Source organism: Panthera pardus, unplaced genomic scaffold (genome assembly GCF_024362965.1).
Source record: "Panthera pardus isolate Hobbes unplaced genomic scaffold, ASM2436296v1 HiC_scaffold_25, whole genome shotgun sequence".
Taxonomy (NCBI): domain Eukaryota; kingdom Metazoa; phylum Chordata; class Mammalia; order Carnivora; family Felidae; genus Panthera; species Panthera pardus.
Genome location: NW_026526821.1, coordinates 63,162,300 through 63,184,850, shown reverse-complemented (window position 1 = coordinate 63,184,850; position 22,551 = coordinate 63,162,300). Strand labels below are relative to the sequence as shown.

Below are 22,551 nucleotides of genomic sequence, written 5' to 3'. Positions count from 1 at the left end.
TATGAAACACGTTTCAGAACATCATATAGACTCTTCATCTTTTCATTCAAAGACAAGCATCATTTTGGAATGCCACTGCAAAGACTCTAAAGAGACTATCACTTAGATACTGTAATTCTGGAACAAATCTGTGAGATTGGGTTTTTTAGAAAGATGATGTTTCGGATTCCGTAATATCTTGATTTTGAAAGATAATGCTGACTTTTCCAGCATTAGATAAAACACAGGAGAAAGTAATCCTGTGTCAGTTTGTTACTTGGAAAGTGTATAAAAAGTTTATGGGTGTGGAAAACAATACACTTTGTTTTCATTTATTTGCAAAGAGAAATACAAAGTAATAATAACACTTTTGGAAAATTGTAAAGAAGTTGGTTAACTAATCTGTTTTTGTATTATCAAAATTATAATACTTGTATTGAATGGAAAAATAAGCCGAGTTGAACAAAACTTTCAGGTATTTCATTTACATTAGGATTATTTTATAAGCCACGTGTCTACCTGTAGGCCAAATGAATGCTACTTTATTTTAGGTAACTACTTAAAATTTTTTTTCTTTTCATTGAAATCATGCCTGATTCTGGAAGATGATCTGGGCCCTCCATAAGGAAGAAAGAAATGCTTTAAAATAGGTTAAAAGAGCTTTTGATTTGTCTTTATGCCATGGTAAAGGAAATGAAATTAATAAAATCTGGGCCATTAGGTTTAAAAGCATAAAAATTTGTATGATGTAGTTTCAGATTCACGTGTCTTACAGCTTATCCATTTTGGTTTCATCGCATGTGGAAAAACTATCTGAAGCTGTTTAACTGGATTATTTAGTGCAAATGATCAAAGAAGCTTTAATTTCTGCTTTCCATTAAGGACTTTTCTGTGCTGATTTGTGCTATAATCTGTATATGTCCACATGCATTTCATTTAAGTGAATCATGGACTTTGTATATTTAATCATCCCAGAACTCTTGCTAAGTTAATCTTGAGTTCTTCATAAAGGTCACAATTTCTGTAAGATGAACCTATAATAATAAAAGTTTTAAAACTCATTGTAGCACTTTAGAATGTTATGTAAATGGGAAATATATTTTTTAAAATGCTGGTTATTCTGTCATATTTGCTCCCCTTCAATTTTAGCATCTTCATTTGTACTAGATACTTTTATTATTTATGGGAATGCTTGCCTTCTAGAGTAAAACTCTTTATGTGCTGAAAGGAAATTAAGGAGGTTTGGCTCTTTTACTCCATTATTGCAATTAAGAATTTAGCATCATCAGTGCCAAAGGACAAAAGTGGTTCATTTGCCCTAGGGGGACAGGACAGTGATAAGATGATTTTTCGTCAAGGATCATTGGGTCGTAATTAAGTTACATTCATGGCTATTGCTTTTTGAAGGATGATTGGTAAATGACAGGCTTCATGTGCTTAGTACGGACAGTGTTCAGTAGGGTTTTTTCTCCCTCTGTCAGAAAATCCTGTTGAGCCTGATAATGTAAATGTGGCATTTTATTCTGAACAAAAGAGCAGGGAAATGAGCTATCTTGTCTAATCATTCAGTTGTTTAACACCGACTTCCAGTTTAGACTCAATTGGCTGGAAAGCTCTTGACATGTGAAGTTAGTGCTGTTCCGAACGCATGTTTGAGTAAATTTTAAAGTAAGTGACAGCTAAATTGTACCTAGGGAAATTACAAAGCCTTCAACACAGTTAATTTTTTGGGGAGGATTAGTTGTAATTGCAACACCAGTCTACTTGAAGATTCCTCATTTATAGATGATGAACAGAAAAAAAACATTTAGCTCTTTCAAAGGCTGGTTCTCCTTACAGAATAATTTTTATGAGGACGATGGTTTCTCTTGAATTGATTTCTTTCCACACTGAACAACTGCTTAAGATTTATAGAATAGTTTGTTCTTAGAGTGAATTGGTTTTTTTTTTCTTGTTTTAAACTTTTTTATCCCCCAGACTCCCGTTTTCTCTAGTGATTTCCGATTTTGAGAGCTTTTCAGGCAGTATGCCCTTTAGGTAAATTACCACCTCACGAACACCTTATGCATAATGTCGAAGCACCTTATTCCAATTAAAAATCAATATTTGTCCCTTTTTCGTTGTTTAAATCAAGTATACTCTCTGGATTGGAAAGTTATTTACGATAAGTAAGGAGATTAAGTTTGAGGCTACTGATAGGTGAATAGATCGTTGTCACTAGTTCTAACAACATGAGATTCTGTGAGATGCATTTGTGGTTTTTACAGTTATGTAGAGCGAGGAATTTGACTTAAGAGTGCTTTGTTTCCTAGTATCTTTGAGAAGGTATTTTTGTGTTCAGTGGATGCCTCATATGGATGTATGTCCAGTGTTTGTTTTTCCATCAGTGACATTATAACATACTTTAATTTCATAATAATGACCGAAACAAAAGGTGGCAACAGATTTGCTATCTGAGCTTCAAGCTTGCCATTTTGGATATTCCTCCAAGTAATAATGGAAAATTACAGTTTGTAGTAGTTTTATGTTCAGTCATGTTCCCTTAAAAAGTGAATTAGAGATTCTAGAGTGAATTTTAATATGGGCCGAGTCCATTCACGTTGATAAATAAAACTCTCTTTTATTTTTTCTTTAATTTTTTTTAATGTTTATTTTTGAGAGAGGGACAGCACGTGAGCAGGGGAGGGGCGGAGAGAGAGAGGGAGACACACAATCCGAAATAGGCTCCAGGCTCTGCGCTGTCAGGGCAGAGCCTGACACGGTGCTCAAACTCCCGAACCGTGAGATCATGACCTGAGCCAAAGTCGGAGGCTTAACCAACTGAAGCCTCAGAACTCTCTTTTAAGTGTTCAAATTACTTACTGGACTCAACCTATCTTAGATACTTGTTCTTAAAATTGAGAATTTAGAATATTCCTTTCCTCTCTTCTGCCTCATTTCGTAGACTCACAGAATTTGATAAACCTTATGTTTGCATCAATGAAAAAAAGTTTTTAAGTGATTGCTTATTGTCATATATAGTTTCATTCATGAAAATTGTTTTATGTACTTCATTGAAATATTTGGGGGGGAGGGTCTAGTCATTGAAAAAAAGTCTTAGTTACGGGTTTTTTTTTTCTTTTTTCTGTTTTTTTTTTTCAAGTTTATTTAATTTGAGGGAGAAAGCCTCAGTGGGAGAGGGACAGGGAGAGACAGAGACAGTCCCAAGCAGGCTTCACACTCGCAGCATGTAAGCTGATGTGGGGCTTGAAGCCATGAACTGTGAGATCATGACCTGAGCCACAGATGGAACCTTAACAGACTGAGCCACCTAGGGGCCACCCCCCCCTATTTTTAGAGATACCAATATGTTATAGAGTTGGTTTTCTTTTAGCATGATTTGAGGTTTGTGACAGCGGTGGCTAAATTTTTATCAGGAATGGGCTTTTAAAAATTTGTGATTCAATTGTACATAAAACTTTCAGAGTTATGAATATATGCTGAAGTAAGCATAGAATCAAAAGCTTTGGATCCAGAATTAATGTTATCAACAAGATTTCTTCAAAGCATTATTGTTATTTTAGAGTAGGGTTTTAAATCCATTCTAGGGTTTAAAGTGTGCAAAGGAGATCATGGAATCATTTGAGGTCACGGAACCTCGAAGCACACTGATAAAGTGCTGTCCCACATCTTGGGTATAAAGCAGTTCCACTTTTTCCTTTTTATGTTTTGCTGTTCTTACTGATTTCATCTTGTCTAATAAAAGTCGTACTTTCATGTGATGATTTTCTCTGGTGGTGTGAAACATTTGAGTTGATGAATCTAATAAGCTCAAATTCACAGAACCTCACATTAGAGAATTAGAACTGGGAGGGAATCCATAGATCCTTGAGTTCAGCCATTGTGATAATCTGCCTTTCATCACCACTTCTGGAAATTTATCACATGGCTACAGCCAAAGCTGCATGTAGTACTTATCAACCAAGTGGGATTGAAATTCAAAAGTCCTGTGAGTATACAATTATTTGTGTTGATTTTAGATACTTTTTCATATTTTTTAATTTTTATCACCCAAGTTTTTAAGCTTTAATAGGAAAGATTAATGATGACATCATATCATATGAAACATGGATATTTTTATCTCTTTTTAAAATGACATAATCAGCCACAAGTCAGAATGTAGATGATAGGGATTGAAAAGAGCTGGCTAATTATTAGTTCATTCCTCCCTCCCCCCACCCCCCCACCCCAGGTCATTACATTAGTTCATTTCTGTCATGAGTACACTTTGTATGAAATGTTTCATTATAGATTTCTAACTCATGTTGTTGGCAACCTGAGAACAGTAACAGTGGTACTTAAAATTACTAACAAATATATGAATTATTTCCAGTTTGCTATTCTTGTCTTTTCTGTTGTTGTTCTGAGTATGTATAATCTTCAGAAGCATGTATTTGGAGACCAAAGACTGTTAACATGTCTCTTTGATTGACAGAACAATTATTCATTCATTTATTGATAGCTTTGACCTAATGTAGAGGAAATACAATTGAGACATACTATTCTAGTTTGGGAGTTGATCTGAAAAAGCAGATCGTACTGCTTTAGAAAAATCAGTATGTGTTAGTTATTCTCTTGAAAATATTTTAGTGGTTTTCCGTTAAGTGGAATTGTAGAAAGCTAGTAACTGAACTTGTGTCTGAAGCAAGGGGAAATACTGATTATATAAAGGTTTATAGCGTATGTGGTAGCTACTGTAGCATTTCTCTTGTATGACAGTAATCTAGCCTGCAACATCTACTTGCAGTTTTGAAATTAACCTGTAATTTAGTCTTCACCCCAAATGACAAAAATTCAAATGACTCTGTGGGGTGCCAGAAGATGCACTGTAAACAGGGCTTAGGAAGGGGAGAAGGTAGAGCTCCCTCAGGATCGGCTCGTTTTCACTGTGTCAGTATTATTGCAGTAAAATTAACACTTCTTCGTGGTATTTTCCTTTCAGTAGAGCTTAAAATCTTAATCTAGATAAAATAGTAATTCAGTCTCGGGCAACAGAACATTTGTATAATGGACCAAAATGTTAGGGCTTCAACAGAAAATTTAAAAATGCTTTCTTCCTTTTGAAAACTGTTGCATGTGTGAGAGAAAGGTGTTTTCTCCACAGAGCTTGTTATGAACTGTCACTAACCATGCCTGTCTGTCTATATTTCATACATTCTCTTCAAAACTCCTTAATTTCCTCTTCCAAATTGCACTACCTTATTATAAGGTTAAACAAACAGCAGTACTGTAAATAGAGCATAATGTATAAGTAGAGGTAGTTAGCCGAAAGTGAGAAGTCTAGGGACCCGAAGGCAGTGCCTTCCTCTGTTTACCTAGTAGCCTTAGGCTAATCATTCAGTCTGTACATGCCTTCATTTTCTCATCTATTTTAAAATAAAGGAGGATGGGATGTAGAATTGGATCACACAATTTCTACAGTTTTTCTAAGGTCTTACACATTTCTCACACTGTCATTTTCCTTTTAAAGGAAAAAGTGGTTTTTGAGGACTCATAACGATGTTTTTTCACCCTCTTGTTTAAGAAACTCTGGCTTGGGGCACCTGGGTGGCTCAGTCGGTTGAGCGGCCGACTTTGGCTCAGGTCATGATCTTGCAGCCTATGGGTTCGAGCCCTGTGTTGGGCTCTGTGCCAACAGCTCAGAGCCTGGAGCCTGCTTCGGATTCTGTCTCTGTCTCTGTCTCTCTCTCTCTCTCTCTCTCTCTCTGCCTCCTCTGCTCGCCCTCTGTCTCTCTTTCTCTCAAAAATAAACATTAAAAAAAAACCTGAAGAAACTCTGACTTAGAAAATATCTTTTTATTTTAATTTATTACCACAGAAAAGAAGCCCTAACTTTACAATTAGAAATAATGTTTTTTTAAGGTCTTATTTTTAAGTAATCTCTATGCCCACTGTGGGTCTCAAAGTCACAACTCTTTTTGATCAAGAGTTGCATGCTCCACTGATTGAGCCAGTCAGGTACTCCTGGAAATAATTTTGAAAACCTCACCCTCTAATGAGAAATTTCTTCAGGGTTCTCCTGGAATTCACTGATCTTAAGAATATCCTAGTTTTTATCCACAGTAAGGTTTCTGTATTATGAATCCTGAAGTTATTTTCTCCTTGTCTGGAGGGGTGGCAGTATGAAAACTAGGATGATAAAGTTGAAAGTACTCAAGGGGCACCTGACTGGCTCAGTCGGAGGAGTGTGCAACTCTTGGTCTTGGGGTCGTGAGTTTGAGCCCCATACGGGGTGTAGAAATTACTTAAAAAAAGAAAAAAGTACTCAAAAATTCCTTGGTAGTTATTGCTGGGCATTTCATAAAGTTTCCCGAATCTAGAATTATTAAGGGCCATGAACATACATAAGTATTTGGAAAAAATATTTGATAGTAGTCCTTATTTTTAGAAATAATGTGTTCTTATAGCATCTTAATATGTGAAATCAGGTTTTATTTGTAATAATCTCAGAGAATGCCTTCATTTATTTGGACTTTTTGGGTTTTTTGAGAGACAGGGAGTACGCGTGCATGTGTGATAGAAAAACAGAGAGAATCTAAACAGGCTCCACACCCAGCACAGAGCCAAATGTGGGGCTTGGTCTCACAACCCTGGGATCATAACCTGAACCTAAATTAAGAGTCAGATGCTTAACCGACTGAGCCACCCAGGCTCCCCCATTTGGATTTTTTTTTTTTAATGTTTGCTTATTTTTGAGGGAGAGGGCAAGTGGGGGAAGGGCAGAGAAAGTGGGACAGAGGATCTGAAGCTGGCTCTGTGCTGAGAGCTGTGAGCCCAACGTGGGGCTCGAGCTCATGAACCGCGAGAGCATGACCTAAGCTAAATTGAGACAGTCAACCGACTGAGCCACCCAGGTGCACCTGGACTTATTTTTAAGAGTGCTGTTTAGCAAACAAAATAATAAAAGATAAAGGAGGGACAATAGGGAACTGCTCATGATGTCTGTACTCTGAACATTTATTTATACTATATAAGGATTATTTTCTCTCCCTCCCCCCTCCCCATTTTGGCTTTATTGAGTAAAGCTCATCTTGTACATTTTGACTGGTCATTGTGTATTCATTGTTAATATTTTGATGTTTCCAAGGGATGACTTAAATGCCGCTCTTGAAGTCACCATTGACTGCTATGAAAAGTATAAAGTATTACCAAGGATTCATGATGTCTTATGTAAACTAATAGAGAAAGGCGAGACTGATCTAATTCAGAAAGGTTGGTCACCTCCAGTATCTTGGTGTATTCTTTTCCCCCTCTTGCTTGCTTAATCTTAATGCATTGCTGTGAAGAGAAAATTTAACAGGAAGGGAAGCACATCCAGAGAAACTTTATTGTGCTTCTAAATTAAATTCTAAATTAAAAAGGTAGATTTTCAATGCTATAAATGTCCTTGATTGTAACAACTGTTCATTTTGCAAACTTGCCCCTCTATTATTTTTTGCTCTGCTTCTTGGTAATCTGCCTTTAGGAGGAGTTTTTCCCCCTCACCCTCACCAGTCCTCCGTGAAGCTAATCTTAGGTCCTCACTGGCATAAATGTATACCCTTAGATAAGGAATGTGACAGAAAATAGGTTGATACAGCATCAGTCTTTAAGTCATTCTAAGTATTTGTTTTAAAGTTTTCTTGTATTTGTCCAGAACTTCAAGTGTTTTAGTATTTTTTCCTCTGCTTTGTTTTTTTCTTTCCTCTCTAGCAATGAACTTTGTGAGCCAAGAACAAGGTGAAATGACAATGCTGTATGATCTCTTTTTCGCCTTCCTACAAACAGGAAATTACAAAGAGGCCAAGAAGATCATTGAGGTACGATTTTTTAGCTACAGTATTCTAATTGGACAGCTATTTAGACTCTTAATTGGAATATGTTTAAGAATTTTAACCTTTAATTACAGTTGTTCTGATTCATGTTAATATAATTCAATCCCAGTAATGGGGGCTGGGGGGTACTCGGCCAGCTTCTTTATTGTATGTAATTACAGTTCAGAAAAGGCAGCCTGGTTGTATATTGAATTTGTTTCCTCACTTTGTTAAATTCACTGTTATGTATCAAAATGATATTTGCATATTAAATCTTGGATTGTGGAACAATTAAATTAAACTGGCATTCCTGGGTGTAAAGTTGCTAATCCTCTTTGCCAAGGAATTCTTTGTTCTTAAAAGCAGTGGAATTTAATTTGCTGCAGACCATGCTCAGATTTATTTGTAATGCTTGTCTACAAGTTAATCAGCCAAACAAGTGCTGTCTGCAACTGTTTGGCATTTAATTTAAAATTTCTTCTTCTTCTTCTCCTTTTTTTTTTTTTTTTTTTTTTAAACTATGTAAGCAGCTTATGGGAAATGGTAGGTGACAAACCTGGCCTACTTAGGATTAGTGTATTTTATCTAGGCTTGATTGAAATTTTGCTTACTGAAATTGATAAGTCAAAGGGCAACTATATAAAGTCTGTCCAAATTATGATTAATTTCACTATTAAACAATTCTGTTTCCTCTACATAAAACATTCTACAGAGGATAGACCCATTACCTTAAGAAAAAATACTTAATGTGAAATAAATACAATAGACTTGTAAATATATCCTTAATCATGTTTCTGTCAGATCATACTTTGCCATTATTCTGTGTCTTTTTCCAAAACTTCCCAAAGGTGATGTGTGGCTTCCTTGTTTGTATATTGATGACTGCTTATCATGAAATTGAAAATGTAGTTATATAACCCAGAAAATCTTTAGTTTCTCTTGATGTTTTTCGCAGAAAAATATGCAAAGGGAAGACTGTGATACTGATTCAGAATGTTCCTCCCTGTCTGTCTGTCTGTCTGTCTTACAACTCAATCTGTCCTCCTGTCAGAGGGAAGTGGGATGTGCTGTCTTGGACAGGTGCTTCTGTAGCTCAAGTAGTCCATTTGAATTTTCTAGAAAATAGTATAAATTCTTTCATTGAAAGTGCACAGTGTATCTGAAAATGCAGGAAGCTCTTAAGATTCACCTCTTCAGAAGTCTTTTGAGTTCTTCTGCTCTGTATGCATGGTATCAGTATTAGGGCACTGATCAGAGGAGAAATGAAGCTCAGGTATTCAGATAATAGTGGCGAGTGGCTCTACAGTAGGAAATCATGCGTGTCTCTTTATGGAATAAGCAACACGTTATAGGAAGAGCCAAAGGCATAAGAGTGAGTTTGCCTTTTGCCATCTACTTGCTAGTGTGGTAATGGACAGTTTACTAAACCTTTTTAAGCTTCCTCATCTATAAAAGGTAATATAGTATCTTTCTTTAAGATTCAATCACATAATGTATGTAAAGCAGCTTGCATGTTTCCTGGATTATGGTAGTAATCAATAATATTAATTCTCTTTGCCCCTCAAAAGTAGGGATTGTGTTATCTTCTTTACCCTGCGCAATTCACAATATGATGCTCAGTAGAAAGGTACATGTTGTCACATGAATAGGCAAGAGAAAACTGCCTCTTAATTACTTTAAAGCTTTGCCAAATGCCACATCATTGAGCATAATCATTTAGGGATGGCTGTCTACTGATGACAGAATTTTCATAGTGGATGTGTACAAAATTGCTTAAAGGATAAAGAATGGCTTTGTGGAACCCCTGCCGTGTTGTAGGGTAGGACAGCAGGTGTGTAATACATGAGAATAGACTGAAGCACATTTTTAGTTTCTTTTTTTGATGGTTAGTTGGAATTGAATTAAAGTGGGAACTTACTTATTTTTTTCACTATTAAAATTCAATACCCAGGGGCACCTGGGTGGCTGAGTTAAGTGCCTGACTCTTGATTTCGGCTCAGGTCATGATTTCATGGTTGGTGAGATTGAGCCCCGCATCTGGTTCCATGCTGAGAGTAGGGAGCCTGCTTAGGATTCTCTCTCTCTCTCTCTCTCTCTCTCTCTCTCTCTCTCTCTTTCTCACATACTCCCCCCCGCCAAAAAAAAAAATAAAAAAATTCAAGACCTGGAATTCTCTCTCATAGTTTTCTAAGAATTGTTGAAATATAAAAAATAATAAAAATTAATCAACTATATCAGTGTATGAAAGAATATTGTAAACAGTGAGCAACATTCTTTATCATTTCCAAAAATGCCAATAGTGTCTTATCAGTGGGTAGATGTGCTGGGGTTGAGTTTTCAAAGCAGAATGTACGGTGAAGCTTCTTTGTATTTCATGGACTGTGAGAGATCAGATAAACCAGTTATGAAAATGTTCACATTAAATGAAGAAAGAAGAGACAGGATTCAGTGTGTATTACAGTATTCAGTGTAACAGCAACTTGTGTTGTTTTTTAAATGAGCCCATGTACATATATCATATAGAATACCTTTTAACATAGCCTTTATATTTTATTTCTACACATGGATTATTGCAGGAGATTGGATTTATAGCTATTTTACTTTATACTTTTCTGTATATTCTGAGTTTTCTATAATGAGCATACATATTCTTAATACTCGGAGAAAGTATTCTCTTCCAAATGAAAGTAAGAGAGAAAAGGAAATCAGACTAAGAACTAATGTGAAGCTCTTTGAATGTGAGATTAACGCGTGAGGATAATTACTATATGAGACTGAGAAATGTTAACTGCTACAAGAAAAGTATGAATCGTTCTGAAAGTTCAAGGGTGGAACTTACTCCCAGTGAAGGAAATTAGGCAAGACTTTCTGGAGAAAATAGAGTATGAGGTGGGGGTTGATGAATATAGTAGTACTTTAACATTTGAGAGTCTGATGGGGTCTGGGAAGGTTACTACAGGTATTAGAGGTAGAGCAAAGAAGTAGAAAGGGAAATCTCTAAATAGTTCTTTTTCCCCAGCTTTATTGCGATAACTGACATATAACAGTGTGTCAGTTTAAGTGTACATTATGTTGATTTGATTACTTGTATTTTTTAAGTTTATTTATTTATTTTGAGAGAGAAAGTGGGGCAGAGAGAGGAGAGGGAGAGAGGGAATCTCAAGCAGGCTCTCCATTGTCAGTGCAGAGTCCGATGAAGGGCTCGAACTCACGAACCATGAGATCATGACCTGAGCTGAAACCGAGAGTCAGACACTTAACCAACTGAGCCACCCAGGCGCCTCTGATTGCTTATGTTTTACAAAATGATTACCTCAGTAATGTTAGTTAGCTCCTCTGTCGCCTCACATAATTACATTTCTTTTTTATGGTGAGAACATTTACGATTTACTCTCAGCAGCTTTCAAATATTATACTATCACTGTGTTGTACATTAGGTCCCCAGAACCTGTTCATCTTCTAGAGGAAGTTTGTACCCTTTGACCACCGTCTCCTCATTTTCTCTGAGCCCCTGACAACCACTGTTCTAGGAGTTTGAGATTATACTGTATTTGTCTTTTCTCTGCCTGACTTCACTTAGCATAATGCCCTCCAGGTCAATCCTGTTTGACCAATTTCCCCTCCCTCCCTTCTTCCTTTCTTCCCTCTTTCCTTCCCTGTCTCTTTCTTCCCTCTCTCCCTTTCTTCTTTATATCATTAACAAATAATTACTGATGACATCTTGCAATCTAATCCTAGAGAAAGACCTTAAAAAAATGAGTCTATATAATGTAGTAATTGCCATAAAAAGGGTCTGTTCCAGACTCAGTCTTTCTGGGAAAGTGATGTTTGGGATGAGAACTAAAGGATGGATTGGGAGCCAGCCACGTAGAGTGGCGGCAAAAACATTTCATGTAGAGGGAACTCCCCGTGCAAAGGCTCTGAGGTAAGAAAGTGCTTCTGTCTTGTTCTGTCTCTCAGGACTCTATCAGATAACACTCAAAGAATGGTACATTATCAAACACTTTTTTTAAATATAAAGTTTATTTGTTTATTTTGAGAGAGAGAAAGAGAGCACAGCAGGTGAGGGGCAGAGAGAAAGAGTGACAGAATCTCAAGCAGGCTCTGAGCCATCAGCTCAGAGCTTGATGTGGGGCCTGAACTCATGAACTGTGAGATCATGACCTGAACTGAGGTCAAGAGTCAGACGCTTAACCGACAGAGCCACCCAGGTGCCTTTTTTTTTCCCCCCTTAAATAAGGTTTATTTATTTATTTTGAGAGAGAGCACAAGCAGGTGAGGGGCAGCATTATCAAACACTTAATAAATGTTAGTTTTATTCCCTTCCTTCTGCGTGACCTTCCCTGTGTTGAAGTCAGACCTTTTGTCTCTCTCCTGCAGTCTCATCCTCTGCAGGCTAACTATCCCTAGTTCCTCTCAGTGTTCTTCTGGCACATTCTGGAATGAAATTGGGAATGTTCACAAATTATTTTTACAAACTTATTTAATAATATCAGGTAAATATTTTGTGAACTGTATTCTGTGTTGTACCAGTTATGATGATCAATCTGACGTTTGTTTTTTCCCCTGTGAATAGACTCAAACAAAATTTACTACACATGTTACTGTTTAAAATATTTCAAGTCCGAAGACACACTATTAATCTCACTACTCGTCTAGTCATCCCTGTGGTTTTTCTGTACTTTATTCAGTGCCTGTTTCTTTTATATATAATTGAAATAAATCATACCATAGCTTTACCCTACATCACTGCTTCTGCATTTCCCTCCATGTAATTAAGAACTCTTCTAAGCGTTATTTTTAATGACCTTATCATTCCATTGTATAAGTGAAGCTAAAGTTTATTTGCCCATTTTTCTTTTGAGAAAAATGTTTACTATTACAAAGAAATCATAACTCACATCTTAAGCTATAGATACAGGTATATTTGGTTTTCAGATTATTTACATAGGACCATTTCTTAGAAGTAGGTGAAATGTTATTACCATTAAGGCCCCTGATACACAGAGACAGAAACTTTGTTATGTCTTTATTTTATTTATTTAAAAAAAAATTTTTTAATGTTTGTTTATTTTTGAGAGAGAGAGAGAGAGAGACAGAGTGTGAGCTGGGGAGGGGCAGAGAGAGAGGGAGACACAGAATCCAAAACAGGCTCCAGGCTCTGAGCTGTCAGCACAGAACCTGGCCCGATGCAGGGCTCGAACCCACAGACCGTGAGATCGTGACCTGAGCCGAAGTCAGCTGCTTAACCGACTGAGCCACCTGGGTGCCCCGGTTCTGTCTTTGTAGATGATACCTCTTTTATGATTATCTTAGCAGAGATTTGGTCTAAAGTACCTCTTGGTACTTTAGAGGTACCTCCCAAGTTCTAGTCCCATAGCTAGAAATTATCATAAACTAAAATGGTTTTACTTTTTTAAATCTGGGTAATGCTGCCCTCGTAGAATGAATTTGGAAGCTTTCTTTTCTGTTTTTTTTTTGAATTTGAGAAGAATAGGTATTTACTCTTCTTCCGATGTTTGGTAGAATTTACCTGTGAAGCTATCTGGTCCTGGGACTTATTTGTTTACTGAATCGATTTCATTGCTAGGAATTGATCTGTTCAAATATTCTATTTCTTCCTGATTTGGTTTTGGAAGGTTGTATGTTTCCAGAAATTTATCCATTTTTTCTTGGTTCTCCAATTTGTTGGCATATAGTGTAATGGTATTTTCTCATTTAAGAAAGGACTTTATTATGGGGGCACCTGGGTGGCTTAGTTGGTTAAGCATCTGACTCCTAGTGGCAGCTCAGGTCATGATCTCACGGTTTGTGAATTTGAGCCCCACATCAGGCTCTACACTGATAGTGCAGCGCCTGCTTGGGGTTCTCTCACAAAACAACTCTGAGAAGTAATTAGGGCAAAGAAACTAGTTCGGAGTGTCCATGTGGAGCTGGTTTAGTTAGTAGTAGGCATGGAATTTGAAATTGGGTCCTGATTTCATATTTTCTCTTGGTTCTTTTACACCAATTCCTATCTCTGTGATCTCTCTCTCTTTTTAAAATTGAGATAAGATACAGCATTGCATAAGTTTAAGGCATGCAGCATGTTGATTTGATGCATTTATATATTGCAGTATGACCTCCATGATCTCTTGACCCCTTAGTAATCTAAGCCATCAAAAGAACTTATCCTTTCTCCAGATTATTCTCTTGATTTTTCTGCCTCTTCTTATCTGCTGTTACCCTTCCATCACATTGTAGCCAGAATAAGTTTGCTATCTTCTCAGGGGGCAAAACCTTTCTTCTTTTTATGGTTTTGTGTTTAGAACCAAAAGGTTAGGGGCGCCTGGGTGGCACAGTTGCTTAAGCGTCTGACTCTTGATTTTGGCCCAGGTCATGATCTCACAGTTTGTGACTTCGAGCCCCCTGCATTGGGCTCTGCACCAAATCTTAAAAAAGATTTTATTTTTAAGAAATCTCTGCACCCCATGTGGGACTCAGACTCACAACCTGGAGATCAGGAGTTGCACGCTCTTCCCACTGAGCCAGCTAGACGCCCCTCAGAAGGATTTTTAGAGCTAGTTTTTTCCCCTGTGATCTCCCACATTTCAAGAGATGGATGTCAGTTCTCATACCAGTTCATACCCCTTCTCTTTAGTATCTCCTGTAATGCCTGGTTAAATGGGTCGTGTTTACTTTACCATAGTTAGTCTGCTAGTTTGACTTGCTCAGCCATATTTTCCTTACTACTCTAGACATGGTCTTTATGTCAGTCTCTGAAGATTTTAGAGAAAAGGACAAATATTGGAAGATTTAGTAAGTTCCATGATACCCTTTTCCTCCTTTGCTATTCTAGCTATGGACATAAATAGTTGGGTTTTTGTTGTTTTCGTGTGTCCGGTCCGTCTCATGCACTTGGTTTTCCTCCCATGCTGCCTAGAGGGTGTGGGGCTAGGGTAGTTGTTTGTTTTCCGTTTCATGTTTCTAGCACTAATGGCAGGAAAAATCAAAACAGGTAAAAACTTCTATTTGAGTCAAATTTAAGATAGTTTTCCTTGAGATCGATTTGAAGTAGAAGAATCTTCATCTCGTTCTGCTTTAAAGACAATAATTACTTGATAGGTATTTTTACTAGTATGTATAGAAGCCTATTACAATAACAGGAAATTTATATTAGAGTAATGTAATGAAATTAAATGAAAATTATTTTTTCTTTTGGATTACTATTATTCTTATACAAGTGAACTTACTACTAAATTGGAACATCACAAAGAATGTTTTGAAGCCCAGTAACCCAGGGGGAAACAAACATGCCAGGTTTTTTATTACAGTAATTACTTTATCCTCACTGTCCATTAATTAGATTGTCGCAAAACGAGAAAAAAAAACTAGGTAAGTTCATTGTTTTAATTAAGTGTTAACTGATTTTTTTGATAAGTTATATTTAACATCCCAATTAGAATTCTGTTCTCCATATTTTTATTACATTTTCTATTTTTGCTTTCAACTTGTAGTGTTTAAAATTCAATAAGATGTTAAGAGATAAGCCAGAAATGTAGACTATTACAGCAGCCTAGGAGATTTAGTTAATCTGACCTAGATGTTCTTTTGATGATTGAGATTTATAATGTGAAAACAGTTCTCAATTTCAAAATGAAACATAGGAATATCTGCTGTATAAGCTGTCCTGCCAGTGACAGGCAGATTAATCAGCCACAAAAAGGAAGAGTTTACCATAGAAGTTGTGCTCTTTAGATTGTTGGCATTTGGATCAGCGTTAACGTTGAAAGTTATAAGTGAATGAATGTAGTAGTCCTGGCATTTTGCCTTCTTCTAATGAAGACTGTCCAGAATTTTTGCAAGGGCTTTTTGGATACGTTAGATTTCATTTGGTTTCATTTTCAGTGTAATTCATGTGAAACAAAACAGGTAATTAGATGAGAAAACCCTTGAGTAGAAATTGCGTGCAAATGTAAATATTAATGATATTTGAGAATATATTTAAACAAGTAATTTATTCAGCATTTCGTTCTTGTATCCCCAAGTGTGCATACTTGCACAGTTAGAATGAGAACACTTACACAGCTTCTGCTGTACCAGCTTTTCTGTCATTCTGCCAAAACTCTGAGGTGTTAGTGTCTGCTTCGTTCCTTAATTTAACATTGTACAATATTATTTTCAGAGGTAAAAAATAATGAAGACTTATAAATAAGAGATCAGATTGGAGGGGTACCTGGTTTAGTCAACAAAGCGGAGTGGAGGAAGCAGTAAAGGTACCTCCTCTAGACTGGAGCAGCCAGGGCTAATGAGTGTGTAGTTTTCTTATCATAATGCTGTGATTGAAATGTAGTATTTAATGGTGAAGCCCTCTTACAGATGATGAAAATACTATAGTTAGAGTGACAAATCCTTGGAATTATGTGTGAATTGGTTTTCCTTTTATTCCAGTATGAGAATTGTAAAATAATTGTTTTACAGCCACAGTTATTGACTCAACCTTAGTAATTTCTGATTGAGGATATAACCTATGTCTCAGTAATTAAAGTAAACTAAGACTGTGAGCTAGTTTAAAGTACTAAGTTTGTTTTAAGTACCTAGCTCTTTAAACATTTAGTTTTAGATACTAGGCAGACATTTGTGGTAGTCAGTACTTTTTGATCACTAAACTTCACAAAGCATGTTAAAGGAAAAAGTAAAAGCCATTGGTTTATGGTTGTGATAATGGTTAATAAGTTTTTGTAACAATAGTTTTTGCTTCTTGAGTCCACTGGGATCTCTGAGAAAGAGAGAGAAACAGTGTGTGTGTGTATTTGATTTGACATCTTTTGGAGTTTAGTTCGAGTCAAGGTTTCTTTTTGAACTAAAGAAAGCTTAACCATTTTAATATTTAAAAAATGATTTATTGAATGAGAATTGACCTACAAAGCAACATTTTGATGTAAATCAAATCTTCTAGATACTGGTTAAATATCGGTTACCATTTATGCTGTTTTAATCCTAAAAGTCTTTGATAACTATGGTATTAAGTTACAGGTTTCTTTTATTATATATATTTGGGAAGGAAGTGGCAAATTCAGTAGAAGGAAAACTTTGAAGGAAAATTAACATTTAGCTAAGTTTTACCTCACGTGCTATATAATTATTTTATTTTATAGACTCCAGGCATTAGAGCTCGATCTTCAAGACTTCAGTGGTTTTGTGATAGATGCATTTCAAGTAATCAGGTTTGTGTTTAATTTCTGGTCTCAAGCACCTAAAACTGTGAGTAGAAAGCAAGTGTCCTCCATGTCATATGAGCATTTGGGGACATACAGCATTATTAATGGAAGCAGCGTTATCTTCGTTGTTTTCCAGGTAAGCGGTAGCTTAATCCTTGTTTCTGAGGTGCCGTAGAATCCCAAAAAATTTTAATTGGGGCCCTGAAGATTTTCACTTGCTTTATCCTAGTTGTTGGCTTGAGCAGGCTAACCTTGTTTCCTTGGCAGTTTAAATCTGCTTCAGTTCTTAGTGACCATAGGAGTCGCTTGATGGGAGCCCAAGTCGAATTTCTACTTTCTGTCTCCTCCAGTGCAGATATTTGTTCATATCCTGCAAAGTAAAAGCCACAGGGGAAGAGGAGTATATTGGGTGGAGGGATATTCTTATTAATAAATAGAGGATGTGCTAATTCTACCCTCTACCCCAAGTATCTTTGAATTCTTCAAAATGCATGTTCATGGAGATTCCCTCAGTTAGGTGATTGTTCATGTTTTGTTCTTGACTGCAGAGTCCTTCAGCTTTTCAACCTAAAACATTTTTTTTAATGGTGGTAAAATACATCTAATAAAATTTATCATTTTAGCCATTTTTAAGCGTTAATTACATTCACATTGTTCTGTTTGGCTCTTTAAATTTTTAAATGAAGTTAATCTGCCCTTTGGGTAAAGCTTATTTGAAGGATTATTCAACTGACATTTGTGAATTATAAAATATATCCTTTACACAGTCTAGATCCATCTGTTACTCTTATTTTTAAGGTTGAGACTCTAGAAAAATTAGTGGAGCTAACGCAGAAGCTATTTGAATGTGATAGAGACCAGCTGTACTACAGTCTGCTAAAACTATATAGTAAGTAATCTGACCATTCCTCATGTTTTCATCTTGTGACATTTATTCTGTTGAAGGCAGGTGCTAGAAAGGAGTATAAGGAAGATCCAGGGATTGTTAGATGTGTAGCCTTTAACCGAGGCTTAAGTAGAGGCCAGATTGAGTTTTATCACAGAATGTTACATTGTATCACTAGATACCATACAAGTTTCATAATTTCTGACAATCTTACTGCAGTAATCAGAAGATGAGAAAAATCTTCATCAGGGCCACAGAATTTAATGGGACTTTTTGAGGAGAGACTAATGTTTTCTTTTTATTTAAGTGCTCTAGTAGACTTATCAATCAGTCACTTCTATAAATAGCATAATCATTGACCTGTTCATGTCTACAAGATCCTTTTCCAGAAGAACGCATATTGATATACAAACTCATTGCTAGTTTTTAAAATGTGATTATGTTATAATACGGTTTTGACTGCTTCTATATTATAGACATTTTCTTATATTTTATTACCTACAAATAACTTCATTGAATGGATATACTAGATTTACCCAGCCAATCTCCTAATGCTAGACGTTGGAATAGAATTCAGTTTCCCATGTTATAAAATAGCGCTGCATTAACCATCTGTGTGCCGTAATCTTTGCGCATACTCTTAGTTGTTTCCTTGTACTGCATTTATATTTGTGTCCTGAAACTTTTTTTTTTAATGTTTATTTATTTTTGAGAGAGAGAGACAGAGTGCAAGTGGGGGACGTGCAGAGAGAGAGGGAGACACAGAACTCGAAGCAGACTCCAGGCTCCAAGCTGTGAGCACAGAGCCCGACGTGGGGCTCAAACTCACAGACTCACGGACCATGAGATCATGACCTGAGCTGAAGTCGGCCACCCAACTGACTGAGCCACCCAGGCTCCCCTGTGTTCTGAAACTTTTGATCTCTATTACCAAACATTGCTCTAGTGTGTTGATTCCAGTTTATACATCTGGGAACTTGGTAGTCTCTTTTAAGGTATTTGGGTAGAGAGGAACAACACTTATAATAGTCAGTGACCCTGGGGCGCTTGGGTGGCTCAGTCGGTTGAGCGTCCGACTTTGAAAGCTCAGGTCATGATCTCGCGGTCTGTGAGTTCGAGCCCCACATCGGGCTCTGCTGACAGCTCAGAGCCTGGAGCTTGTTTCAGATTCTGTGTCTCCCGCTCTCTCTGCCCCTCCCCTGCTCACTCTCTGTCTCTCTCTCTCTCTCTCTTTCTCTGTCAAAAATAAACATAAAAAAAATTTTTTTTTAAATAAATAAAAAAAAAAAAAGAATAGTGACCTGACCTCCCCTCCCCTCCTCTCCCTCCCCTCCCTTTTTCACTTCATAGATATCTGCTCTAGATTATTTTCTTTTTCTCATGGGAAATTTTCCTTCACCAAACACCATAGCAGTGAATAAGTTAGTTCATTTGTCTTTTTGAATTTGTATTTATTATCTTTAGAAGCTTTGTCTTCTATGTTGATGGTATAAATAAGACTTTCCATAAAATTTACATTTCACTTGTTGGCTGCATTGAAGTACAGACTTCACTATGTAGTTCTTAAAAGTCTCAAAATTCTTAAAATTCAATTCTTTGGTTTGAATGAAATCTGGCATATAATACTGAGGTGGTTGTTATTGAATATATAATTAGAAAACTTACATTTTAGGAGTTTAGTCCTCAGTCGGTGGATTATAACCTGTATTCATTCAGGTGCTAATTCTTTCCCTTCCCCACCCCCTTTTTCTTCCTTTTGAGGAACAGTTTCACACTTAAATTTTAATTTTATGCAAACTGGAAAAGAAAAAAAACCCTGAATTTATGTTTCCACACAAGTCCCAGCGTTTAAAGTCATCCCCATAGAAGACCCTAATCCCTTACTGTGCTAGACATTGAGGAGGGCCCTGCAGATAAAAAGGTAGTGCCCTGTGGAAAGAGTTAGGCCTGTGACCAAGACTAAAGACTAGCTATACAGAGTGAAAGAACAACTGGAAGAATGTACGAGGTACAGTACTAGTCTGGGGAAGGTGGAAGTAGCCAGCCTCACAGACTTCTGTTTCCCTGTCCAGATGACCTTTGCTGTTTTGTTTTGTTTTGTTTTGTTTTGTTTTGTTTTGTTTTGTTTTTTAAAGAAAAGAAAACAATTTCTAAGTTCAACTTTCCTTTAGGGATAAGCAGTCTCTGAAGTTTATCACCATTTTTTCTCCTTCACCCTCTCTTTGCTCTGTTGGACACCTCCCTCCAGTGTTTTGCTCTATATTTGAGCCAGCAGTCTGAAGAGCACAGTCACGTGAGAGTAGCCTCTTGCGAGGCTGGAAGCCAGAGGAATCGTTATAATGAAGTATACTTTTTAACCCGGTTGGTGTACTTCATAACCTTTGTAGTGCTACAAATAGATAATATGGTTGTGATAATCCTAATCCTTCCCTTTCTGCCGAATAAACCAGTGCTCTCCTTTTTGCCCTCTGACTTGGACCACTATTTAAACGTGTTAAATAATGTATAAAGCACTATGGACTCAATTTGTTTGAAAAGGAACATATAATATGGAATGATGTATGAGATGTGGTGCTATCATACTTGAAAAATCCCTAACTTGGATTGTGGATTTCTGAGAAAGTAATTTGTTTGACCTACCAGAACTTTTTATGAATTCATTCTTTCTCATGGTGTAATTTTAGTCGTTAAAAGCGATTGGCCTGATTATTTTGGGGTATTTGTCGAAGAGCAGTTTTGTTTTGTTTTAAGAGTATCCCCCACCCACCACACCCTTCAGGTTGTGAATTACAGCATACTACAGAAACAGGCACAAAACAACGATACACATGGCTCAGTGGTTTATGATAGCCAACATTCATGTAACTGTAATCTAGATGAAGAAATAGAAAATGAAACTTTTCATATCTTTAAATACTAGTTGTACTAAACGCGTTTCATTTTCTACTTACTGTATACAGTATGATGTCCATAGGTGATCTGTTAAAAAGAATCTGTCACAATTCAAATTTTAGTTTGAACTATCTTTTCTTTCTTTTTTTTTTTTTAATTTTTTTTTTTTTAATGTTTATTTATTTTTGAGAGAGACAGAGACAGAGTGTGAGCAGGGTAGGGCCAGAGAGAAAGGGAGACAGAATCTGGAGCATGCTCCAGGCTCTGAACAAGCTGTCAGCACAGAGCCTGATGCAGGGCTCGAACTCACAAACCCTGAGATCATGACCTGAGCCGAAGTTGGACGCTTAACCAACTGAGCCACCCAGGTGCCCCTCTATCTTTTCTAATACACTTTCTAATATCACCTTTCATGGTGATAGTCTTGCAAAATTAGTTCCTAAGACCTGTAACAAACATGAATGAAGCAGCCCCCTCATCTGCATAATGAATATACTATTATTTTGAGATAGTATTTTTACCTTATTGAACATTTTCTTATATTCTAAACATGTCAATTTCTTTTTATATATATACAGATAGCTTATTATTTGTGTACATTATTGGAAAACAGACTGCTTTATGTTTGTTTGTAATTTTGTCTTAAAATTTTACAAATCGATTTTTATTTTTATTTATTTATTATTTTTATAATGGGAAATTTATTGTCAAATTGGTTTCCATACAATACCCAGTGCTCATCCCAACAGGTGCCCTCCTCAATACCCATCACCCACCCACCCTTCCCTCCCACCCCCCATAAACCCTCAGTTTGTTCTCAGTTTTTAGGAGTCTCTTATATTTTGGCTCCCTCCCTCTCTAACCATTTTTTTTTCCTTCCCCTCCCCCATGGTCTTCTGTCAAGTTTCTCAGGATCCACATAGGAGTGAAAACATATGGAATCTGTTCTTCTCTATATGACTTACAAATCGATTTTTAAAAAGCCAACATTTACACTTTAGCATTTATTCTACCTCTGAAGTTATTTATGTGCTTTTTTTTCCCTTTTTTTCAAGTACTTCCATTGACATTTCTTTTCGCACTGTGTATTTATTATACAAATAAGGCATGAGTATATTCCAAATTACTAAAGAGTCAAGCAATGCAGTAGTGTAGTATACAGAACAAAATGTGGAAATGTCCTTTTGTCCACCCCTCAGAAGTAACTTGTCAATTGGCCAGCCTTCCAGCCTTTTTTCTGTATATTTGTATCCATATAGTTTTTACATATACACCTATTATTTTGATTATTTTATTGTCTACATGTTTCATACTCTACGTTATGGTCTGTGGCTTCCTTTTTTACTTAATGTGAAATAAATTCACAGGGAAAGATCAGTGCCTTTTCTCTCTTTAATTACCATATTTAAGTGCTGGTGTCCTTGGAATCTCCAAAGTTGAACATTGATTTTTTTTTTTCAATTCGTGAGTTCATATTTTAAAAATTTATTTGTGTTTCAGTTTATTGCGATCATTGTTTTCTAGGTGCTCACATTGTTCCATCTTTGACCAGTGGGAACTCCTTTCCCTTGTCTCCCAGGTCATAGAACACCTCTCGCTAGTCTTGGATTGTATTCAGGCAAAGCAAGACTGTGCAGGCTTGCATAGCGAGATCCCTGTCCGAGCCCTAGATTTGTTATTTTAGAGTGGAACCATCATTTGGAAATTACCCCCTCTGATCAGTAATATGTAAAAACTTTCAATTTCAACCAAAACCCCAAAC

General features: G+C 36.6%; 1 protein-coding gene across 1 annotated transcript in view; it reads left to right on the top strand.

Annotated features, from left to right (window-relative positions):
* LRPPRC (leucine rich pentatricopeptide repeat containing) overlaps positions 1 to 22,551 on the top strand; it is a 107,481-nt gene that overhangs the window by 57,714 nt on the left and 27,216 nt on the right. The window contains exons 24-27 of the mRNA XM_019466137.2: positions 7,106 to 7,230; positions 7,711 to 7,817; positions 16,949 to 17,017; positions 17,810 to 17,900. Coding sequence (XP_019321682.2) covers positions 7,106 to 7,230; positions 7,711 to 7,817; positions 16,949 to 17,017; positions 17,810 to 17,900 — 392 coding nt within the window. The remainder of the gene's footprint in view (positions 1 to 7,105; positions 7,231 to 7,710; positions 7,818 to 16,948; positions 17,018 to 17,809; positions 17,901 to 22,551) is intronic.